General features: G+C 28.1%; 1 protein-coding gene across 3 annotated transcripts in view; it reads right to left on the reverse strand.

The window, feature by feature from the left end:
* Positions 1 to 24503, reverse strand: part of LOC111041267 (cyclic nucleotide-gated cation channel subunit A) — a 182039-nt gene that overhangs the window by 84847 nt on the left and 72689 nt on the right. For all 3 annotated transcript variants that reach the window (XM_022325513.1, XM_022325506.1, XM_022325515.1), the window contains exons 3-4: positions 15635 to 15790; positions 900 to 1061 (exon numbers count right to left, since the gene is read on the reverse strand). In XM_022325513.1, coding sequence (XP_022181205.1) covers positions 900 to 1061; positions 15635 to 15790 — 318 coding nt within the window. The remainder of the gene's footprint in view (positions 1 to 899; positions 1062 to 15634; positions 15791 to 24503) is intronic.

A 24503-nucleotide genomic window follows, 5' to 3' on the forward strand; every position in this document is an offset into this window, starting at 1 on the left:
TGCGGTCGTTGTCACTCCTATGTACATGTTTTTCAAAGTATCGGTCTCCATAATTTTTACCTGCCCAAATGGACTATATCTATGGTAATGTTAATAATAATAGTGTTTTACTCGGTCAAACAGTTTGAAATGTATTTAATTAATACGAAATTCCTTGTAAGTTTTGTAGTATAGTGATTTAAAAATATCGAAATAGGTACTTCAGCACATTCTGCAACGATTTTTAGTTATATTAATTGTAGTTATTTGGTTTTTATGAAATAAAAATATTATAATTATTATAATGTTTAATATATGTATTAATTATTAATAATTAATACATACATTTTGTTTTTGGCAACAATTTGCTCAGCCCACTTTATGATAATGAAAATTATTTACAGTGATATTAAATTATACATCATATAATAACAGAAAGTTTAAGTTAAGAACCATTTTTCGTATCCATTGATTCATAATTTAATAAATCCATTCAGCGAATCTTCTCAGTGATGAGATATAATCGACACCTACATACAGCGAATCGACCTTCCATTTTCTTAATTTTTTTACCGTTCAAGATTCAATTTCAGCTACTATATGTTGTACATTGTATTTTGTATGAGATATTTGTTTTTTACTGAATACCTACATTTTCATACATTACTGAATTATAAAAATTGAGCGTATAAACTATAAATAAATATTTACATTTTTCTTGATAAATATTGACGAAATTTAGGATACAACTTCCCTAAAATATTCCAAAATAGTTATAATACGAGTAGACGATCCGAATTAATTCACTCGAATCGAACGACTTCTTCATGGCCATCGAATCGGTAAGCTTATTATCGTCGGCCGTCGTAATTATTGATGAAGTGGGTTGGTTTCTAGATAAATTTAATAATATCACTCACCTTATAATGAAAGTGTGTGGTTGGGTCCACTACGAATGATGAGCTCCAAAAACAATTCGATGATCTTTTTTTCTCTAGTTTCGCGTTTGCCATTTTTGTCTCGAACCAGTCCGGTCCAGTGGATCTTTCGTGTACCTTTCTTGAGCTGCCCCATTTATTCGACTGTGAAAACAAATATTTTGTATTACAAAAAGACAGCTGACTGCAATATCTTATCTTCTAGGTTTATTTTAGACGATTATAATTTTTTTTTCAAGGTGTGGGTTACCGGAGATAATAGTGGAATAGAAAATAAGTATATATAGAAAGCAAAGTAAAATGTCTGTGAAATATCAAAGCTGCATAATATTATTTGATTACAGCCACTAATAATATAGTTGTCTATATAGATTGTCCCAAAATGCGTAGGTGCAAAATAAATTTAGCTGTTTAAAAAGTAACCACAGTATAAAATACAATAATAATATCAAAATTAAAACACCACACGGTAAATGAATAATTTATTCGTCTTCCACTGTCTAAAATACTGATAATCAGATTATGTGGTGCAACGTTGTATTGGGAGTAGCAAATGTTACAACATATGATAATAATAATAATAATTTATTAATCATTTGGACGCGTAATGCTTACACATTTTTTGTTTAACTGTACGATTAAGAAATTAGTAAATATCTCTATGAATTAGTAGATAATTTAATATATCATTAATTGTATTCATAAATAAATAATAGATATGTACAACGAAGTATTAAATGCTAATTTAATGTTTTTAAAACAATACAACTCTTGACGTACCTACCTACTCTAAGCTCTAGGCTTTTTGCTTTATATTATTGCACCAAAATCGTCCAAATTAAATACTTACCCAATAAAATCTTTTTTTCTGGCAATAATTTATTATAGCCATACATTATCAATATATTCTGCAACTGACTTTTAAACAATAGACCATATTTTTTTCCAGCTCGGAACTAAAGAATTTTCAACGAGTTTCCGAATAATATATGGACCATCATCAAAGGGCCTTTTGTGAACTTTTTAAAAACTAATTATTAATGTTTTAAATAACCCACATTAAAAAAGTAAGTTTCTATATTATCTTATTGGTTTTGGGTATTCCAGAATTTTTTCTATGATATAATCTAAACAAAAAATCATTTAAAGTACATCAAAAAATAAAATCACCCAAGCGTTCTACTTATTTAATATATTATCTTAAAGAGCTAGATAGATACATAATGATTTATGGTTAGGAGAACGAAAAATCTTTATTCCTCATAGTCTCTTCAAATATTTACCAGTGAAATTGGAGAGATACATAATATAATTTGAAAGAAATGGGCTCCTAAGTGGTTTTCACTTACATTATACAGCGATAATATAATGTGTCACTTTAGTCGAGTAATATTTAAAATGATAATAGAATTGAAACCTGCTCCTTCTATCCTTTAGGCCTTAGCCAGTTATCATAACTTTTTATATATTTTGAGAATATGAAAATTTGTGTGTGTGCCTTCACATTTAAAATCTATACTTGTTTTATGTTTATATTTGTAAATTAATTCCGTATTGACATTTTCCGATCAATGTTAAAAGTATCATAAGAAAATCATAAACACCTACTTCAAAGGTGCACTGTTAGATTTCTAAATTGTTTGTCATGTGATAAAATTAAAATTTGATTTTACTACGGCAAAATATCACACCACGAACTTGATAAGTGAAATAAAAATTACATAATATTTTAGGATGTCGATTCATAAAGTTTGTATTGTGATTTAAATCACAAATTTTGGGTTCTAATTTTTGGTACATTTTGTATGTTTTAATATTCAGGGTTATTTTTGGAGGCTTAAAAGTTCCTTATACTGAACTATCTGGTACCTATAATAGGAAAAAAATTGATATTATATTAATAATATTATGTCAATATGTTATAATCGTACCACAGAATTATTATTACAATTAATTTGACAATTTATTGGAATAATTAATTACAGCAGCATATTGTGTCAAGTGGAAAAATTATTCAAACGGAAGTGTATACATTAACCTAAGGCTTGTTGTTGTTAATGCAGTACTCCTACCTTATATATACGGTCGTTGCACATATTAGTATCACCCGTATTTCGTTTGTTTGATTTCATTTGGACCAAAGTAAAGTTGTGATCTTTTTAAAAATAGTTATTGCAGTGCAGTGACTGAATGAATGGAACGACAAAACAGTTTGAAGAAACATGTCATTCAAGACAGTGTTTATAATTTTTTGAATCTCAGTCATTAGATGAATCCAATATAATATGATATTTATATTGACATTATATTTATATAATAGACGAGAATATAACATTTTTCTTCTGTGCAGTGATTAGGTCCTAGAGTACCTATAATAGTATAATACCACGATGGCTATCATATTATCGTCACTGCCCCCGTTACCCGAAATCGCAGTAGGTTTAGGTACGTCCTTTTGTTTTCTCCCGTTTATTCGTCATAGAATAAAATACAATACAAATGACATGTATAAAATAGCTTAACAGGTGAGTAGTTGATATCTTAGTTCCGGATTGCGTAGCCGTAAGGGACTCGCACTTGATCCCGCCATCCACCGGGAAACAAATAACCGGGTTGTCGTCGCGAATGAAGAGAGGCAAATAATTTATTTGTCAGTAATCTCGTATCTTCAACTAGAACACAGAACAGTCAGCTAATGGGAAGTACACAATATAGTTGATGGCTTGGAACCAGATGTACTACATCACTGTTCGTTCAAAACGTCTTTAAACCTATTGCATAGTGAGGAAGGAAGATGTGAGGTCTATCTGTTCGGTAACAATTACGAGATACTCTTAAAATACAGTAGACTGCACACACCTACACAATTAACGATAGCTTGTATAAACTCAAATTTTATTAATTTTGATTATCATCGTGACGCAATAAACTACGGTGTCATGAAATGGATTTTCCCAATTTTATATTTCAAATGTTTAAATTATAGATTGCATAATATGCCATTTACCATTTATAAGTTATAGTAAATATAATAAGAATTGTTGTCAGTCTGCTACTTTCTGGTATGTATTGAATTGTTAGAATGTTTTACTGTAGCGGCATTACTTTGTACCTATCCAATGGAATGTCAAAGTTTCTTAATTGGACAACCATTTTTTTTCCATTTTTTATATCATCAATAAGAACTAATAAAGTTTAAATCAGTGAAGTGTCAAAAAAGTACCTAGATAGGAGCTATCAACCATACAAAAATATTCGTTCACTTCACTGCTCATTTGAACTATAAATAATTTTAAATAGTAATCGTGTACCTAATAGATTTTATTATACGAAAGAACTATTCCGTTCAATAATTAACATCTTAAACTTAAAAAATTTTAGTTGAGTATTCTAATTTTAATTACGAAATTAAAAGTGTTTTCATTTCAAAATAAAAAATGCACATAGGAAGTCAACGAGAGAGGATTAAGAACAATATATAAAATGCTAAAAACCTTAAAGCCCCATGGATTTTCCAAAATTAATTATTTTTTAAAATTTGAATTTATGAGTCAAAACTATTAAAATAATCTCAGTGTATAATGTATAGCAAATCAAGTAATTCAAATGGTATAAATGTTGGCAGATAAATGTGAAATAATTGTATATGCATAATTAATTAAAATATTCATTTAAAACTTGTAATTTTGTTTTGAATTTTTAGTTTACAAAAGTGTGTAGCAGCTGGTTCTAGTAAACCTTGTTTGTTAATTGAACAATAATTTTATGATGTTAAAATGGTGTATACTGCACAATATTATTATGTAGAAAAATATACTTAAATTGTGTTGGAAAATTAGTCGATTGACCTTATTAGCAAAATAAAATATGTGATTTAATTAATTTAGAAATTTTGTTACTTATGCAAAATTGGTATTTTTATTTTATTTGAGAATGTTTCCAAATATATCGTTGACCTTTGTAATACTTATTTGAGTGAATTAATTTGAATTTGCAAACTTAAACAAATAATCCAAAGGTCCAATTAGAAAGTTTGTTGGCATGTTAATAAAATGAATGTCGACAATTTTTTTTTATTCATTAAAACAATCATAAACTGTTTGAATAAATAATGTTATAAAAATGATATTGTCCCATGTGTCATTATTTGTTTTCAATTAGAAATAAAATTGGGTTCATTAAGTACTTATTTGTTGGAAAAAAGTTTTAAAATTAATACAATCATTATCACATATTATAACGGGAATAAAGCTTGCGAAAGTACAATACGCTTACATGTCATATATTTCTACTTACTAATAATTTGTTTATAAAATAACATCAGTCAAAACTGTTCTTTATATGATCAGTCAATGGCCAACACGTGAAGAGGCTTAAGCAAAAAAAAAAATCTATAGAATAGAAACGATTTGTTTTAAGCCTTCCACGAGATTGGATGACTAAATTTAACACAATAGGAATAGCGTGCAGTAGAAATCCGTATAATCGCATGCGTATGACGTGTCAGATAAAATCAATTAGTGTACATGTCAGATACAAAGACTACCAACTAAACAAACATTACTTTTAAATCTATAGTATGTAATCATTTTTTATTATTTTACACGTGCATATACGATTATACAGATTTTTAAAACTGGGATCACGAAATTTCAACCCAGTCTACTGTTGTCGTCGTACGCTGTTCCTGTTGAGCCTATACTCAATACCGAAAGAATATATTGCTTTTCTAACTCAAATGACGTTTATACTCAATACACTGTTTTACATACCTCGAAAGTTGAAGTATTTTCAAATTTAAGTTCATTGAGCGTAACTTGAAATCTAGTATAATAGTAAGTTGTATACTTGTATTGGAGAATAAACAACATAATATTTTTAAACTTATTTTAAGAATTTTTAGTAGAATATCGAGTGTTAGCATAAAATAATGTGTTTCGATTGATTTTCTTACAAGCTAATGTACAAATAAACCATAAGATGGAACATTTTCAGAATTTTTTAACATTTGACATAACTTATTATTGTAGAAGCCACAAAAAGATTATATATATATTATAGTTTTTACAAGTGTAACTTTTTTTTAGGACACTCTTAGAAGTATTTTTTCCTACATTTAACTGATGATTACCTATTGAAAAAATGTGAATAATTGTTTCGGTTTATTTGGTACTGAAATATTTATGATAAAGTTATGAACAACCTAAAGTTTATTTTGAATTTTTATTTATTTTTTATTACAATTAAGAAACATAATAATAAGACCCATAATTTATAGAATAGAAAAATCTTTCATTGGAGGAATTTCGAGAAGGACCTAGGGTTGAAATCATTTAATTTTTCATTGTTAGACATTCTTGATAAATATATTACATGCCACCGTGTACAGTAAAACATAAAAAAAAATATCACCTGCACAGAATACGTCGATGTAACTAAACAATTTGAAAAAACTGCCAAAACGATTTTCATTCAAAGGCATAACTATTAGAAAAAATCGTTGTGAATCTTTATTTATTTGAGCGTGCAAAGTTTAACCGGTTACTCTAAAATATACGCACGATTGGATTGTCGTGCATTATTGAATTTCTCAAAATGTCAGGTGGAGCATAGTCTTCAATTGAAATTGGTTGGTGTGTGTGTGTATATATATATATACGGTTGCACTTTTAAAGATTTGTTGATAGAATGAAATAACACATTTTGTTGGGAACTCTTGGCGTTTTTTAAGACGGGAATACTACGATGTGCTTACGATCATATTTTGTTGACATAACAGAAAAAAATATATTTTACCAAGTGCGAGCATTCTAAGACTCCACACGTGGAGCAATAATTAAAAACGCGTCTAAGTTCTTATAAACGAAATCCCATATTTCAGCTATCGTTATTATAAAGACTCGGCGTATATAAATTTGGGCTCAGAAAATGGATCGATTCTTTGATTTTTCATGGTTAAACATAACCATATTTTTTTTTATACAGCCATCAGCGAGTTAAACGCAACGGTCAATTTCTTTAGGAATTGGACTGTTATGTTATTGTCACTCTAGGAAAGAGTAATTGCACTTCTATTTGCCTTTGCACCACTAGAAAACGACCGATAATTAGTCGATACCGGCGATGGTGCTCAAAGCACTGTCACTTTGTCCCACTCGGTCACACCGCGGGTCGTCTGTAAGTGGAATGATCCTAATACTCTCTGCGTGATAAAAAAGCGATGAAGTAATTCGTTTTTTCATTAACACAATGTGTTCTGGACCAACTAATACAAATTTTCGAAATAAACGAGTAATATTTGTTGGCATACGAATGAAAATATAATTAAATATTTTTCGTCGACTCTAAAACTCGGGGACTTAATAAATCAATAACGAATGCACGTAATACATATTATATATATATATATATATATTATGAATCAAATAATTATTAAATGGGTTAGAACATGACCAACGTTCATCAATTTTAATGGTGATGTTAACCTCCGTGTTTTATTCTACATAATATAAAATCTATATTGTGTAATTTAATGTTTGTACCACGAGTGTACGTATAGAGAAGTAGGTACATATAAAAAAAATAAAACGAACAATCACCTTGAAGTTGTTTTTTATCTTCTGTATTTTGTAAGTATATTAATAATTTCGGTATTAATGATCGATAGAATGATTTTATAGACATAAATAGTTTGTTATGTGTACTCAACTAATTACAAATATATACAGGTTAATGTGCTCTACATATGATATTATGCATAATATGTAACTATGTAACTATAATATGGATTAAAGATATTATGTTATTTATTTTTATATTCACCAAAACTTATAAAAATAATAGTGATATTGTTGGGCGCTGGTATTTGTGTTAAAACATATTTTTTTTGAGTCTTAAACTATACATTTAACATACTAAATTAATATTTGCATTTGAAGACTAAAATATACAATACGTGTCTATTTTTTATTTTTTTGGTGTTATCGGTGGCTCTGCCAGAACTGCTAGCACATTAGATCGAAATCACCGCAATTGTGTATTCGAAATATTCAACACGTCGTGTATATATATGTTATTATGTTTAATATGTATTATTATGTATTATTGCATTAAGTAACAGATCCAAAATTGATGTGGATTTTTAAAAAGCAATACTCTTACTGAAAATCGAGGTTACATTTTGAATTGTTTCTTCTCAATCGATTAATAGACCAGAAAATTACAAAAAAATCTATTTTATTCCCACGAAATTTTAAAATTTGATTTAGAATAATAAATCTTGGTATAACAATACATAATACAATAGGCGGAAAAAAATGAAAAATATTACGTGATTTTAATAGGTTTATTATAATTCTCTCAGGATTTATAAATGAAGCCATTTAAAATTCTACACCATTTGAGAATACATTTTAAACTTTAAAGGCTGAGTAAGCAATTGAGGAGGTGGAGAAATGGAGAATGAAACACTTCCCATAATTCGACAATAAGAATAAGAAAATCTAAAACCGCAGACCATAGTAAACTGGCTAAACGTTATGAATGTTAACGGATCCATTTCCACTTATATTCGGTCATTTTCTTTTTTTTATGTATATATAAAATCACGTGCATTACATCCTCAATTTTGGCATAACTATAATCCTGTCACATATAGCCATGTAGGTCGATCAAGTATTTTACGAAATTCCATTATTTTGTCCTTTACAAGGTCCTGGGAGAATATCATATTACATTCATGGAGGTGTTTTTAGTTTCCGGGTGCAATTAAATTTGCAATTAAATCCCGTAAGGATTATACAATTTTTTATAACATTATAGATTTTGAGAAATTATCTATGTAATATTTGATATTAAAATAATATTAGTGACTTAATTAAATTCAAATTGTTTGCTAATAAATAATTAAAATTAATTTTAATATGTATTTACGTTAAAAAAAATGTATCATAATTCTTGTGATGTGTAACACAAAGTTATTATTTGACAACGATGAATGAACTACTCAAACAAACTACTCAACCAACACAAAACAGGAGAGTCATTACCGAAGTATATAGCTATTTAATTTGTGTTACCTATGGCAAGATGAAACAAACTTGACATAATATATACATAATTATAAAAATAAATAGCCCTATGCACTTTCCATGATATTAATATACATCAGTCATTTGCACTATAAAGAAAACTTACCAGAATACTTTATATTGATTTAATTTCACTCCCATTATATGTTATAATTATTTCACTTGAAATAACGAAATAAAATTGACTTTTTTGAACTCTAATGACAAAAACAGATATTTCAACTAAGCATATAAATTTAAACCTTGAAAAGAAGGATTCAAAAACTATTCCAAAGCAAGTTTACTGTCATATTTTATATTATGAGCAACTTTATTACACAACATTACCGTGTATACACATTATTTATAATTATAAAGCAATCAAATATCGTGTTAATAATATGATACAAATAACAATGTTTCAATATTTTTAAAGTATAAATAGTGTTAACCTATAAATTTTTGAAAAATAATAATGAAACATAATAATTTAAATTTCACATATAATAAGTATTAAATATTACGGTGTCCATCTGCTGTACAAATATTTATTCAGCCAAAATTTTACCAGTTCCAACATAAATAAAATAATCATTTATAATAAAACAATGAAATATATTACCATTTGTATATTTTTATTTAAGCTTATAGGTATAAATAATGAACTACAAGGTACCATTGTTTTCAAAATTATAAAATATGTGAGCTATTAATTATCATATCCTACATTGACTTTTTTGTTCTCATAGACCATAGAACAATATTACGTAACGTATTTGAATATATACCATTTTCAAGTAACATAATCACTTTAAATATAATCCAACGATACAAAAAAGTGCATAATCAAAACCAACAGTTATTAAACTAAAAATAAATACTTATGTTTAATTCAAATATATTAATAAGATCTTTAGTGGAGATACTCAGTTATTTTATTTATATAAATAATTAACTTATTAGATTCTGACTAAAACTTTTTTTTATTTGCATAAATTATTATTTTTTCCAACCCATTTCTTTAATATGGAACTTTTTGAGTATTTTATTACTTTATGTTTTTGTTCAAAGATAATGATCATAGATTTCATAAACTAAAATACATGTTATTTCTAAAATTTAGTTTCTAAATCTTAATTTATAATTTTTTATTGATTTAAAAATTGTAATTCGAGTTTAATAACATTAAATATAATACCTATATTAACTTTATCACATACATTATATTTTGGGTCAAAACTGAATATATTAAATTTAAAATTAAATGTTACAAGCCTACAACCTACAATATTAGACAGTATCTTCTATGCTTAACAAATATACAATAAGCGTATCGCTTAAATACATTATTCACGAAAATTATTCATCCGTTTAATAAAACTCCAATCTCTAAAATGTTTAAACACAATATAAGACAGGAAACACTATGACCTTGTGGCTTGTACCTTTTATTGGAAACTGTATTTGTATTATCTATAATGAAATGTCGAATTACTACTTTTACAATACACCAAAATAAAGATTTAAAACATTAAGAAAAATAATTATTTTAGTGTCGCTTTGATGTATATTGATTTCGTGTATACTTTGTTAATGATTAGGCCACTGCAGTAACGTACAAATGTATAATATGCATTGAATTTAATGACAATAATTGCGTACGAAAAACGATTCTGATCAGAAACGCCAAAGCAGTCATCCTTTATTTCTAATGATATTCTATATAGCTATTATCTAGTTATTTATTTTTCTATTAGTAATTTGGTAGATTACACCAACGTTCTCTGAATACTTCGCATATTAAATTATATTATTATTCTTATCAACAAATAAGTCAATACCGATGTCCCTTATAATTATATGAATTATGAATATGTAACACGACAAAAATAGCCTAAAATCAGTTTTAATATTTTGTATGGATATAATAATACACAGTATAAATAATATCAAAATGTAATTATGACAAATATTTTTTGAAGAATAACAAAATGACTAAAATCATAAAAGAAAAATTGTTATTTTTCGTTTAAATATCCAATTTTTTCAAATACTCATCTTATAAATATATTAATAATATAATGAAAAGCTAATTTAAATATTTTTATTTTGGGATTAATTTACGTAGAATCCTTCTGCTGAGTAGCTAAGTAAAATATCGTTTTAAAGGATAAAGCAAAATAAATCGGTAACGAATGGCGTGTACCAAAGGAGGGGGATTTTTCGATGTATTCTTACTGAGGTGTTTCAGAGATTTTTTTTTTTTCAGACATTAAAATTTATTGAACGATTATTGTTAAAACCAAAATGTATAGATTTTATACAAATGAGTGTAGATTTTATTTCCATTGAAGAGGGTGCATAAAATATATATGCATGGGATGGTTAATTCCATGTATATTATGTCTTTGAACGTTAAAATAATGTTTTTGTACCGCTACCATTAACAAAATAATATGCATATAGGAACTCAATTTCGTGGAAATACCATCAAGAAACCTTTTTAATGGGCTACGTCACTACGGAATGCACCTAAAAAATTGTGATACAACAGGATATTTTGTAGTTTTTTAAACATATTATGCGTTAGTTATTAATATGTAGGATTTTAAATATAAATAGTATTAAATCAAACAATACTAATATCTATAGTAAATATAGTAAATATATTATACAATTAATATTTATTTAAAAATTAAATTATATTCACAAAACTAAAAGTGATAAAATAGAAATGTTCAAAAAATGAATTAACTGCATTTGTAGCAGTCAGATAATTTAAATAGTTCGTTTGTTTTAAACCAACAACAAATGTCGAAAATCTGAATTTTTTTTATAATCGATATAATATTAAAATAATAAAGTTACACATTTTTAAAACAATATAAAACATGAAAAATGACCAAATTTATGAATGTCTATTATGATAAAAGAGTATAATATTCGAATGCCATAGACGTTCAATGTCGTTTTTATCTCATAGTTGCTATGTAGCGACTAGCGAGTCATCGTTATCGCGTACCAGGGGGCGTCAGCAATAAATGTGTAAGCAATGGATTTGGAAGCCTTGGCTGAGATGTTTTGGCACAGCACCATATTTTATACCGTTTCGTGTTCAAATAAGATCTCAACTAAAGAATTTTATTTAGTATTGAATTAAAATTCGATAAATTCTTATGAATTCAAAATTAGGATTTATATTACATGCCTATATTTTACGATACGGAGCTGATAATTAGTGACTAGTGTCTTACATTTTTGTTGGGGCAGGTCATGCCCTCATGGTATGTGTATTTTAATCCAAACATGATGTCTATATATTTAATTTTTGTCATAATATCAGTCTATTTTTTGAAATTAGATTGAGGATTAGCCATTTGTTTAGCGTATGAATTAAGCACTTACATGTGACAATTTTTGAGGGTTTATTCTAATCCTCTGACTATTGGAACAGGTGCTCACTGGTTTTATTAAATTGTCTACTGATACTTGCAAAGTTTTTTTTTACAGTATTGCCGTGTCATTAGCAAAAGTGCCCATGTCCAGAAAATGTGTTCCATGCAAAGAAATATAGGTCAGGACTCAGGGAATCATATTTATTTTTATTCTTTTGCTATATACAATATAAAATAGAATGATAATAAACTATATTTTTCATCGAAATATTTTAGAAAAATGGTTAGTAAAACTCTATTATTTCTATTCGCTTATTTCCCTAGTTCCCTAAACGGTACAGTAGTGTACAATTGAATTCTGAATTTACAATTGTCCGGAAGGGGGGTGATGAGGGGATATCTATCAATGATTTACAAACCGAGACTTCGGAAAAAGCGTAGGTACTTGCCATCAATAACCTATATTTATGACACAAATTAAAAAAAATTAAGTTTCACATTTATTTTTCTGTTAAAATTCGATCTACATTTAATAACTAAGTGTATAATAGATAGCCTAACTAAAAGTATCATGTACTCGTCCAAGGATATTTATCATAATATATATACCACTTACATAGCTACAAACACATTATTAAATTAAATTGTAATATTATATACCAATAGCTGTGTTGTTGTATCTGTAATATCTATAATCATATTCTAAAATAAATGTTGATACCTATCAGATATTGTTAAACACACATGGATTTCTCGATGTTTCTCGATATTATAATAATTAACTGGTACCTAAGTAATCAAGGATACTTACTATATTATTTTATATTTGTAATCAACGGTTATACACTGTTAATTTAGTCACCTACTAGTTTTCACAACGTGTTTTACAGTACTGCGTATAAATACGCGATATCGTATCTATGGCAGTTTGAAATAAAGACGAAATACACTGCTATGGTAAAAGATAATGATACTTAAGTTGTATACGACAGATAAATAATTATTCATTGCGTCCCTGCCATTAGATTGTTAATATCGATTCCGGCGAAATATGAATTCACACATTTGTTAGATAAACTTTTGTTCCTTTTATTCCTTCATTTAGCGATGTAAGTCAAATTCGAATATTTACATATGTGCATGCACTTTATATTAAATTCATCAAACTTGGAAATATCTCAAAGTAATATTAAGTAATTTCGAGTTCAAAGTAATATTTTGTTATGTTAGCTTGAATTATTATAACAACAAACGGTATTGATTATTTCTTTAATATTTCTTTATGTTTTTAACATTTATTTTTTAAAATAATTGTGTTGATCAACATGTTAAGTGTATCTACGTCATAAATTATATGTTAAAAATATTAAAAATATAATAGAAATTATTTTGTGTTTGATGTAAAAATTTGTTATAATTTATTTAACTGGAAAAATGAAGTACTAAAATCATACCAACGTTTTATCATAATTATAATTTATAGATTTACAGAATAATAATTGATTTGGTTTTGCTAGAATTTGATAAAAGTACTTTTTCGATTATAAAGTGTGCAGAAAACCATTTATTTATGTAACGCAGTTCTGAACTCAGTTAAGCTGTTTGTAGATTAAATGGGCATAAAATTAATGTTATCGAGTTTATATTTTTGGAATTGGAAAATTATTATAATGAAAAAATAAATTTATATTTATTTCGAATAAAGAAAATTGTTTCCGACTAATTTATTTTATAAAAATCAATTGTTTATTGGTTCACCTAGTCAGATCAGGTAATTTAATTGATCCTTAAACATAACGCAGGTTAGTTGCATACTCAGAAAACATAATAATAATATTTTTTTTTTTTTTTTATTGATCCTGAGCCCGGCAACTGTGGCCATTAGCTATTAGTAGGTACTGTAGGTTTTTGTATTGATGGTTTGTAGGTTTTTTGGAACGGTAGGGGGAACACGTGTGTGTTTGTTTTGGCAGAATTTCGAATGGGGCACCCGTAGGTTTCTGCCATGCCCCGGGGGTGGGGGATGGCAGCACTTGCTCTCCGGTCACCGCGACTTGTCCGGAGAAAAATGCCGCCCGGTGGCCGAGGATCGAACCGCGACCGGCTGCGTCGCAGCGGAAGAGTCAGACCACTCGGTCACCTCGTCCCCCAATAATAATATTATATATATTATAAAATATAAATATCATAACACGGCGCTTTGAGTATGCAATTTTACAACTTATGTGATTATGACTTACAACGGACAAGGCAATATCCTATAGTCTTTTACAGTCAATAATTTATTAAATATATTCTGTGACATTACATTGTTTTTGTCCATGTTTTATTATCTAGATAGGTACTGATAGGTAACAATTTGTATAGCCACAATAGGTATTGATGCAGTAACAATTTTTTTTTTGTTATCGCAATCATGTAACCTAACCATGTATTATAGTGTAGTTGTTTAAGTTTTTTTTTTATATTTTTCCCAAAAATAAAAACAACCGGTTCATATACTCACAAAATAGAAAAATTTATATTTTTAAGTCGTTATAAATCATGTATTGTCGAAAATAAAAATTATTACTTTAAGCATACTTTTAGTTTTAACACCTATGTTATAGCCGTTTATTAATCTACAGTTTATACAATATTTTAGTATAATTGCTGTAGTAACATAATATGTGTTTATTTGATAAAAATAAGTAGAACTTAAACTTTATTTAGTAATACATCAAGGAGTTATTATTCCGTTTGAAAAATGGGTCTTTAGGCCGTACAATAATTGTATAATTTTACGTTATTGAGTAGATAGATTAATTAAATATCCACCACAGAAACTGTGAAGGAATAAAAGCTTATATATTTCTCGGAAGCAAAATAATTTCGTGTCTCGCATCACAATTGTATGGAGAAACGTTTCGTCAGTAAATAGTAATAATATGATGAAGAAACAATGAACCTTAATACGATGTTTAACACTATTCCAAAACCTTGATTTTGCATCATTTTGAGTCCTTTAAATTAATATAGTGGTGAGGAAAAGTTTACAGTTATATGCGAAATACAATATTTTTAGTTACATAGTACTTACTTTACTATACTATTATTTATTATTGCTTCTAATGCATATTATATTTTTGAAATTTTATATTTTTTTAGATAAACATTGCTGATTTTTCTATAAAACGTCCCAATCGAGTAAGTAAGTTTTTTTGATTTTGTATAAAATCGCTAAATTTTAAAGAGAAAGCTTATTTTTACTCACGTGTGACTGTATTAAGTTCAGTTTGTTGATGGAGTTGGGGATTTTTGACGGGGTTGTAAATGCATTTCCTGAAATGACTGATGGTGCGTTGGATGTATATTGGAACGAAGTGTCTTGAAGGCGATCCGAAATAATTGTGTCTTGACCGTCATTGGTCTTAAAAAAAAAAAGGAATAACATAAATATTAAAACAAACTTTTATATTATACTTAGTATTAAACTTTTTAGTATTTTTGATAGAACAATATTATTTTAAATATTTCATGTCAATAAAAAAAAATGTTTTCTAAGTGACAATTAATAAATTGCTATAGAGCCAAGACAAAGATCGTTGCAGTCTTAACTTTTAAGCCGCACATAAACTATAAGGTCGCTCTAACGAATAATACAATTTTAAACTAACTGTCTGATTTATTGATGTATTTATTCAACCACGTCATTTTCTTTTTAAATAATAATGAAATAATAAATAAAACGAAAATGAATATATTTTGGGTAATAAACAAAATCATACATTTGTCGATAAATTATCAAATTAAATACAAATAATACGACGAATTGTATACATTTTATTTTAATTTATACATATTTTATACATCATATTAGAAATGTTTACAGTATTTTGAACTCTTAATTATATAATATAAAAATAGTTTTATTTAAATTTGGATATTTTAATAATATTAGGTACAACACTGATGTAAAAATGAACTTGTCTTAATGTAAATGGATTGTCCGAATAAATTAATTCAATTAATGGTAATATAACAGATTTTGTCAAACTATTTTAATAACCTAGTTAAATATTTGGTGTATTATAAAATTGTATAGCAAACAATCAAAATTAATAATATCGGTACTTTATTCAATATATTTTTATGAAATAAGTTTGGTACATACTATACACCTCTATTGGTATTCTAAGTATGTCGAAGATATCCTTCAAAATAAATTATACTGAATTCGGGAAACTAAGTTACGTCATGTGCTATTTGTTCACAGAAAAAGCGAATACCTAAATAAAGTTACTGAACAAATAATTTGAATAAATGTCTTAACTTTCCTCTCATGCTTATTTAACTCTAAAGAGTATTAAATATTAGAGAATATTTGTTAAAAAACATATTCGTATAATATACGTACAATAAATACTGTTTATTCTGGAAAAGTCTTAATCAAAATTCTTGAATATTATAAACATACACAAAATGTTGTCCAATCTACATACATTTTACATAAATCGTGAGTCTTAAAATTATACAACAATTTGATGGCTATCACAGTTGTACTATCGTAGATATCACAAGCCTTCAAGTAAATAGCTATATATAGTTGAATAATCGTTGGACACGAAATATTATATATTATGTTACGACGTAATGTCCACGTAGAAAACGCGATTATATGTGGTTCGTTTGTGTTCTGTTTCCAATGAGCAAGTATTATATTAAATTTAATATTATTTTCCGCCTTCATCGCTGCTGGCAGCTATTAATTTCGAGTAGTGGCAGATTTCTTTTGGGTTTATTGTATTTGTTCGATAGCGTGGAAAAATTAATACGACTGGGAACGATAAGAGGTGGCTGTGGCAACGTCCCATCCTAAAACTTTCGGTGGAGGACAGGGCCACCGTTCACTATTATTTGAAATAGTGCGATAGACAAGAATCAAGGGCTATTGAAACCCTAACGACGTTACCTATTAAAATTAATAAAATTTGACAAGATCTACAGTTCATAAAATATTAGACTGTCGGTGTAAACATTTTATTGGTTAAAATTTATTTCAATTAAAAAAAATCCCAAAACTCGAAGATAAAAACAATATATTAAAAAAAGTAGTTTGTTTTAATTTTTTACTATAAAATAAAAAAATAATGATATTAACAATTGATAACAATTTTTATACCTACACTATAATATTTATGTATCGAGTAATCATTTTTGAACACAATGAAACACGATGATTATGTAACATTTGTATTTGCAATAAAATATTATAAAAATAAATGTCTACAGTTCGAGCAGTGCAAGTGGTTTTTTCGCATCATCGGTATTTACCAAAGGTATTGCATTTTTGACCTATGAATATGTTTAATCTATAATTGCTTATGATATTTGCTTATGATTCAAAGTAAATTACAAAAAAAATATCAGATTAAATCATAAAATAGGTCAAAAATATATTGGTAACCAAATTCTGTGTATGTAACGTGTAATATATTATGCCTCAATACGTGGTTTAATCTCTGCATAGTAATATCATTAACGGTCATATACCTAAATTATACACTACCCATATTGTGAAATGGAATTAATGATAATTTGGAATCTAAAATTGAAATAAATAATCTAAACTAGAGAACAAGTCCTTCCGTCGTCCACAATTAATTTATTGATAATAAACAATCATAAAACTTTTTTAAATTAAATTAATCATACTTTTTATAATACTATTACTTACTAACTATTATTAAGTAGTCAAATATGATTAAGTTCGATGTCACTGTAAATATATTAATATCATTAGAAATTCTCTATTCAAGAGCAAAAAAATAAAAATGCCATTAGTCGCTCAAATTCAAAAAATGTTCAGCTATTTTTATATACTTAACAGGGGACAGTGTACGTAAGGTATCTTGAATAGCTCGGGAGCCATAAAAGTTATCAGACCACCGCCAAAGTATACAAAATGATTAGGTTATAGGTTTGTTAACGTATAAATAAAGTGACACTTGCTGGATTTCCGTAATAAATGCCTGATGAATGTGATGCTATTATATTGGTATTTAATATATGAATAGTGGCTTGATGAGGCTTGGTCGTACTCTTAATCTTCGGCAACTCTCTGAGCTTAGCAACAGGCCATCGTTGCTACAATTCGGATGGGTGACTACCCGAGTTTTCGGCAACACATCCTTGCCAAACATCCAAATAAGTATTTCAAATCAACTATTCCCCCTACAAACAGCTAACGGCAATCATTGGTGAGCTTTAAATCATTTAAAAAAAAAAAAACATGAATAATTGTCAATAACGATATATTATAATAATATTATCATTGTACGGAATAAGTAACTGATACACTATCAGCGAAAAATATAATATCTCCTTTGCATTCACCGCTATCGTCATATCCGTCGACGATGATATACTGCCCGAAATAAGGGTGTAATATTATATAATATTACCTAAGTACTTAAACGATTTCGAGTCGTAAATTAATTATACAGGATGAGCTACGTGAAAAGTGTCGGCGGTGACGGTGGCGGCAGATGAGGTGCATTATAGTATTATATACGCTCACGGCAATATGTTATGAGCACCCCGTCGGAGTGACAACAAACGTATCGTTTCGATTAATTCCCGTAAAACCGATGTGCGACCACCACACAGCCGCCACCATGCCAGAGCCGTGTGCGAGGGATGTTTGATTTATCGGTAGGCATCCTGCAGGATTATCCTGCCAGTAGACCGTACAGTGACGCGTCCTGCGCGTACCACTGGCGTTCTTTCGGGGGCTTTGCCGCTCCGCGTCACCGCCGCCGCCGTCCCTGCACTGTCCTGCGTCCTGAATAAAATAATATCGTCCTTGTCTGGACGGCGGCCAAACCGCTGCAGCGAACGTTTAAGGGATTAACAGCCAGAGAAAAACCGATGCGGACCTGAAGTCGACGGAATGGATGTAATCGCCTGCTCGCCAACCGTACCGCCGCCGCGGCGTTCGTTGCCCATAAACGGTGTCCGTTGTATACCTCAGCGATTCGATTATTTTGAAATCGTCTGTTATTGTATCCATTACAGGTTATTGCGTATACCGTTGGTCGGACCGACCAAATTCGATTCGACAACAAAATATACGTTTACTGTTTACCTATACATTCGCTGCGTTTAAAACAACTGCTGTAGGTATACGTACAGCGGATTTTTATCGTTTACAATTCGAGTGTTGTGTACAATATATTGTGTACCTTTATACTCATATTCAGTTAAACAATAGTTGTTATTGTTTAAGACATTTAAAAGTAATTTTTTATAAATCAAACAACGATACAATTCGATGTGGGCAGATAACTTTAAGACACATCGACAGGTAAGATTTTTTATTATTCTACTTGGTAATGAGCATAGTAATTGTTTTTGTGCACTCACGACCATCATAATATTATATATTCAATAAAGATCGCCATACTCAGGCGCAAACCTTGATGAGCCGTGTCAAAATATTGGTACCGTCTGCATAATATACGGAGTATCCAAATCGGTTCCAAAAAGTTTAAATTTGTTCCCTGGTCGTCACAAAGGGTACATGTATAGACACATCCGAATTGTTTCCTAGATTTTAAAAGTATTTTATAGATTTAGTAGGTACTTACATGGTTCAACATGTTCGTACATATTTTGTATTCTAATTTTAATTCTATTTTTTATAATATGTACTATTTGTATATTATTCTTTACAGCACATGCTTAGAGGCAATCAAACCATGTTTGAGTGGGAAGGCTCACTCAAAAATCTTTATTTTACCGAATACCCATTAAACTTGCAGTCTTTGACCGTCAATTTGTTTCAGCTGCTCACAAATTTGTATCGTGTGTAAACTTTTAATTCTTTTTTTACATCAAATTACTCTTTCGAGTTTTAAAAGAATGCCATTGGATTAAATTAAAAAGTTAAAGTTTACACTCGTCAAATGTTTTTATGATGCTACAATCATATTGTGTGATCATGTGTAGGTATCACTGTAAAAATTATTGCGTGAGCAACAAATTGACGGTCACAAAAGGCTATGTAATATCCCTGTATTGTTTGTATGTCATGGTAAAATAAAGATATTCAAAAGCGGAATTCTCACTCTAACATGGTGTGATTACCACGGTGAAGAATGAAAACATGCTGTGAAAATACAAGACGTATATACTACTATTATTAATGAGCACAGTACACCATGACAATCGTTTCTGAAACAGTCTCAAACTCGAGAGCCACGTTATTGTTAATCTTGTTTCGCTGTTTATATCGTTGCAAAAACATCGCGTACCTACATTTATTTGTTTATACTTCTATTTTTGCGTACCCCGTATGTGTATACGTAGAATAAAATTGTCTCTAAATAAAACGTGTCTTATAATATAATAACAACTATTATCACTATCGTGTGTACAAATCTAGAGGTTGGAAATGAAAAATAAAAAAACCAACGATAAATTATTCCTGTTTTGCGGAATGGCTTGAAAGCAATGACGATGAGGGTGCGGCGTGCCACGTATGATTCTCAAATATTATAATAATATAAACTGTGTACGTGGCGTTCAATGTATAACTGGCCCATACTGCTAATATTTTCTAAGTTCACATTTTTGTGTTTTCAAAAATGATAAAATGTTTTTAAAAAAAAATGCCTACTTGGAAAAACAATATTATTAGGAAATAATTATGTTCAATAATAATAGTATTATACTTCTGATACTGAATAAATAGTGTTTTAATAAAATCATTTCAATTTTCAAGTTTAGTTGAGTGTTAAATAGAGTTTTAGTGGAGTTGGTGGACTACACATTTTGCAAGTTCCCCAAGCTATTTTACTACATTCATCTAAACTTTTTATGCTTGTAATTAAAAAAATGTATTTATTCATATCATATAACTATAAATATTAATAACTATATATCAACATTTATAAAAAAGCTCAATATTATGAAACTAAGGATAAAAGATTTTTATCAAAAATAAAATATTATAGAATCTATTCGACCACTATGATTAAAATTAGTACATAATATAACGGATATTAATCTGACCCTATAGATACATATTATATAATTATAGTTTACTTATTGAAGTATAAATTGTAAAATATTATAGACTATATAGTATATATGACCACTGTAGTTGACTATAATTGTTTTGTTTTAATATTTTCACGTCTTGTTCGTTGTAAAGACAATAAATAAAACAATAAAATGATTTGTATCTTACGGCAGAATAATAAATAGTATTCAACTTAATTCCATATTTCCAAGCGACAGTAGTCTCTACATCTGTTATTTTTATACAATCAATCTTGGGTCACTAATAAAATATAAAGTACAAAATCGTTTAATTTTTTTTATTTATGTGTACTATAGTCACATATTTTTTAACTGTAACTATAGCTAGTATTTTTAAAACGAACGTTGATATAATGTAATACTGAAGTAATATTAATGTAAATTAAACATGTAATTCTAATATAAATTGATAAATATTGTATTTATATTTATGATTTTAAGATACTTATGGGATTTGATTAATACATTGATTATATTTCTTAATTTTATTATTTTACTAGACACTTGAAAGTTTTAACTCGGAGTATGTAGTTTTTTTAAACTTTGAGTATAAAATTAAAACTTATTTTTAATTATTACTTATTAAAAACTTTCGTATCTTAATAAAGTTTTTTTTTGAATCCTTAAATTATATTTAAGATTTGTTTTTTGATATTTATAAATGTAACAGGAAGACGGCTTAGAGCTGAAACTGGAAGTTGAGTATTATTTGTAAGATTGGTACTCTATATGATAATTTGTTTATTACATATATTATTTATTTATAAATTATTGTTGATCCAGAATTAATAACTAACTAACGTCATCATGCATTCCTTAAATACAGTTTATCGAATTAACTCAAAAATATATTAATAAAAATAACTTTCACAATTATTTTATTGTTTTCAAAACAATCAATACATGAACAGTATATATATTTAGATAAAATTCTTAAAATATATTTATTCAGACCTCCAATAAACTGTGAACTTTATTGAATCTCAATGACTAACAATGTAGAACTCTTATACAAGGATGGTTTTAAGTTTATTTTTAAAGATGATATATATTATATGGTCGACATTTTTTATTTTCTTTATGCATAATATAAGTACTTACGAAATATTTCATACGGTCATGTTTTAACAACATTACAATAGTAAGAATAAAAATGAATAAATAGGTAATCTAATTTTAACAATGTAAGAAACTTGCACATGAACATTACTATGTAATCAAAAAGCATTCCTAAAATGTTTAGTAGAAATACGTTGCCGTCTTGTATTCTACCAATAACAAATAGAATGTAATGAAAAACAAACCCAGTAAAGTAGGGTTTTGAGAGAATGTTGCTCTGACAAAATGACATTTGCTCCGCAAGACAGTATTTCAACAAAACCTAGCCGCTACATCGTCAAAACTATTTTTTGGCCTCCATAAAATATTCTATATTGTAAATATAGGAGTTTCAGTTTTATTGCAGGTTCAGTCATATGCATGTCAACTACTAAGTTTAAAATATATTTAGTTCTTTTTTTGTGGAATGTCTATTCGATACCGGACGTTTTTAAGGAGTTAAATATAGATAATTTTTTAACAGCGCTTATCGTGCGAATGTAGTAATAAATTGATCTTAATAGTATGCGCGACTAGTGTAAATGAGATGCCGCACGTGCACGCACAATATGTGGCAGATCTGTGGTCGAAAAGTAATATTTTTTGCTAAAAACCATGTATATTTTTGTAAAAATTAATTGTATTAATCTAATATAAGCCCCATTATAAATTAAATATTTTTCAAAGTTCTTATCGAACTTCGTGTTTTAATGTTTTTTTAATGGTGAACGATTGGTCGTTCAAATCGATCTTTTTAGTGCATAACATATTTCATTATTCATTTTTTTCTTTTTATAATATTTTGAACGCTTCGTGTAGCTACTAAAAAAGTTGTTATTTTTTGTAACAGGGTATAATTAAGAAAATTCGTATAGTTACTCTACTCCTATAGAAATTATTGTTGAAAATTAATTTTGGAACTTATTATGATTGAACGACATTTGAACTGAATTGTTAAATTTGATTTTTATAATTTTCTAAAAGCTTTAATAAAATAATTATAATCATAACATAAAAAGTATGACATAGAACACCACATTCCTAATAAAATAATAATTATTAAAATTATATTTAATGTACCTTGTGTTTGTTTTTATTATCATCTTTAATGCCATATGGTTTTATGAAAATATTTTTAATAATTGCCTTGTACTCGTATAATTATTTTTAATTAAAATTGTTATGGCCATTAGCTGTTTGTGAGGGGGAGGGGGTTGGTTTTAAACAACACGTATTGTATGTATGGTAAGAATTGTGTTGCTAAAAATCCCCGGTGGTCACCCATCCGAGTCCTAGCAAAGCCGGTCGATAAGTGCGTTTCCACAGATTGAGGGTACGACTGCGCCTCAATTAGCCACTAATTAAAATTAGATTTATAATATTATTAATAATCTTATGATCACCATCAAAATCTAAGTTTTTGGTTATATTATCATTTGTTATATTTTTATTTGCTCTCATTGATTTTTTTTAATTTAAAATAACTACACTTGAACGGCTTGTGTATGTTTTTCGACCAATGATTGTATAGACTGAGGTTGTTCAAAAGTTTTCAAATTTCAAAGTCTACAACAGCCAACATTTAAAGACAATTTAATCCATACACTTCATAAGTACATATTATTATGTGTATGTAAGAGATACTAGTGGAACTAAATAATTTAAATGAAAAGGGTCACACATTTTTATGACAGTCAAACATGATTGAGGACAAGGTCATTGATAGATGCATTATATTATGATAGATATTATTGGATGTACAGAAGAAATCAGTAGCCACTTTATTTAAAACCTATGACTATTCTGAGAAACTTGTAAAAATGTAATACGATACGACGTAAACGGTGAAATAGCCAATTGGATCGCATTGAATTTTGCGTTCGAAATGTTCATTTAAACTTGACAATGGTTTAAGGTCCAATATTGCTTTGTAAATTGCA

The sequence above is a fragment of the Myzus persicae genome, unplaced genomic scaffold, assembly GCF_001856785.1.
Source record: "Myzus persicae strain clone G006 unplaced genomic scaffold, MPER_G0061.0, whole genome shotgun sequence".
In the NCBI taxonomy this organism is placed as follows: domain Eukaryota; kingdom Metazoa; phylum Arthropoda; class Insecta; order Hemiptera; family Aphididae; genus Myzus; species Myzus persicae.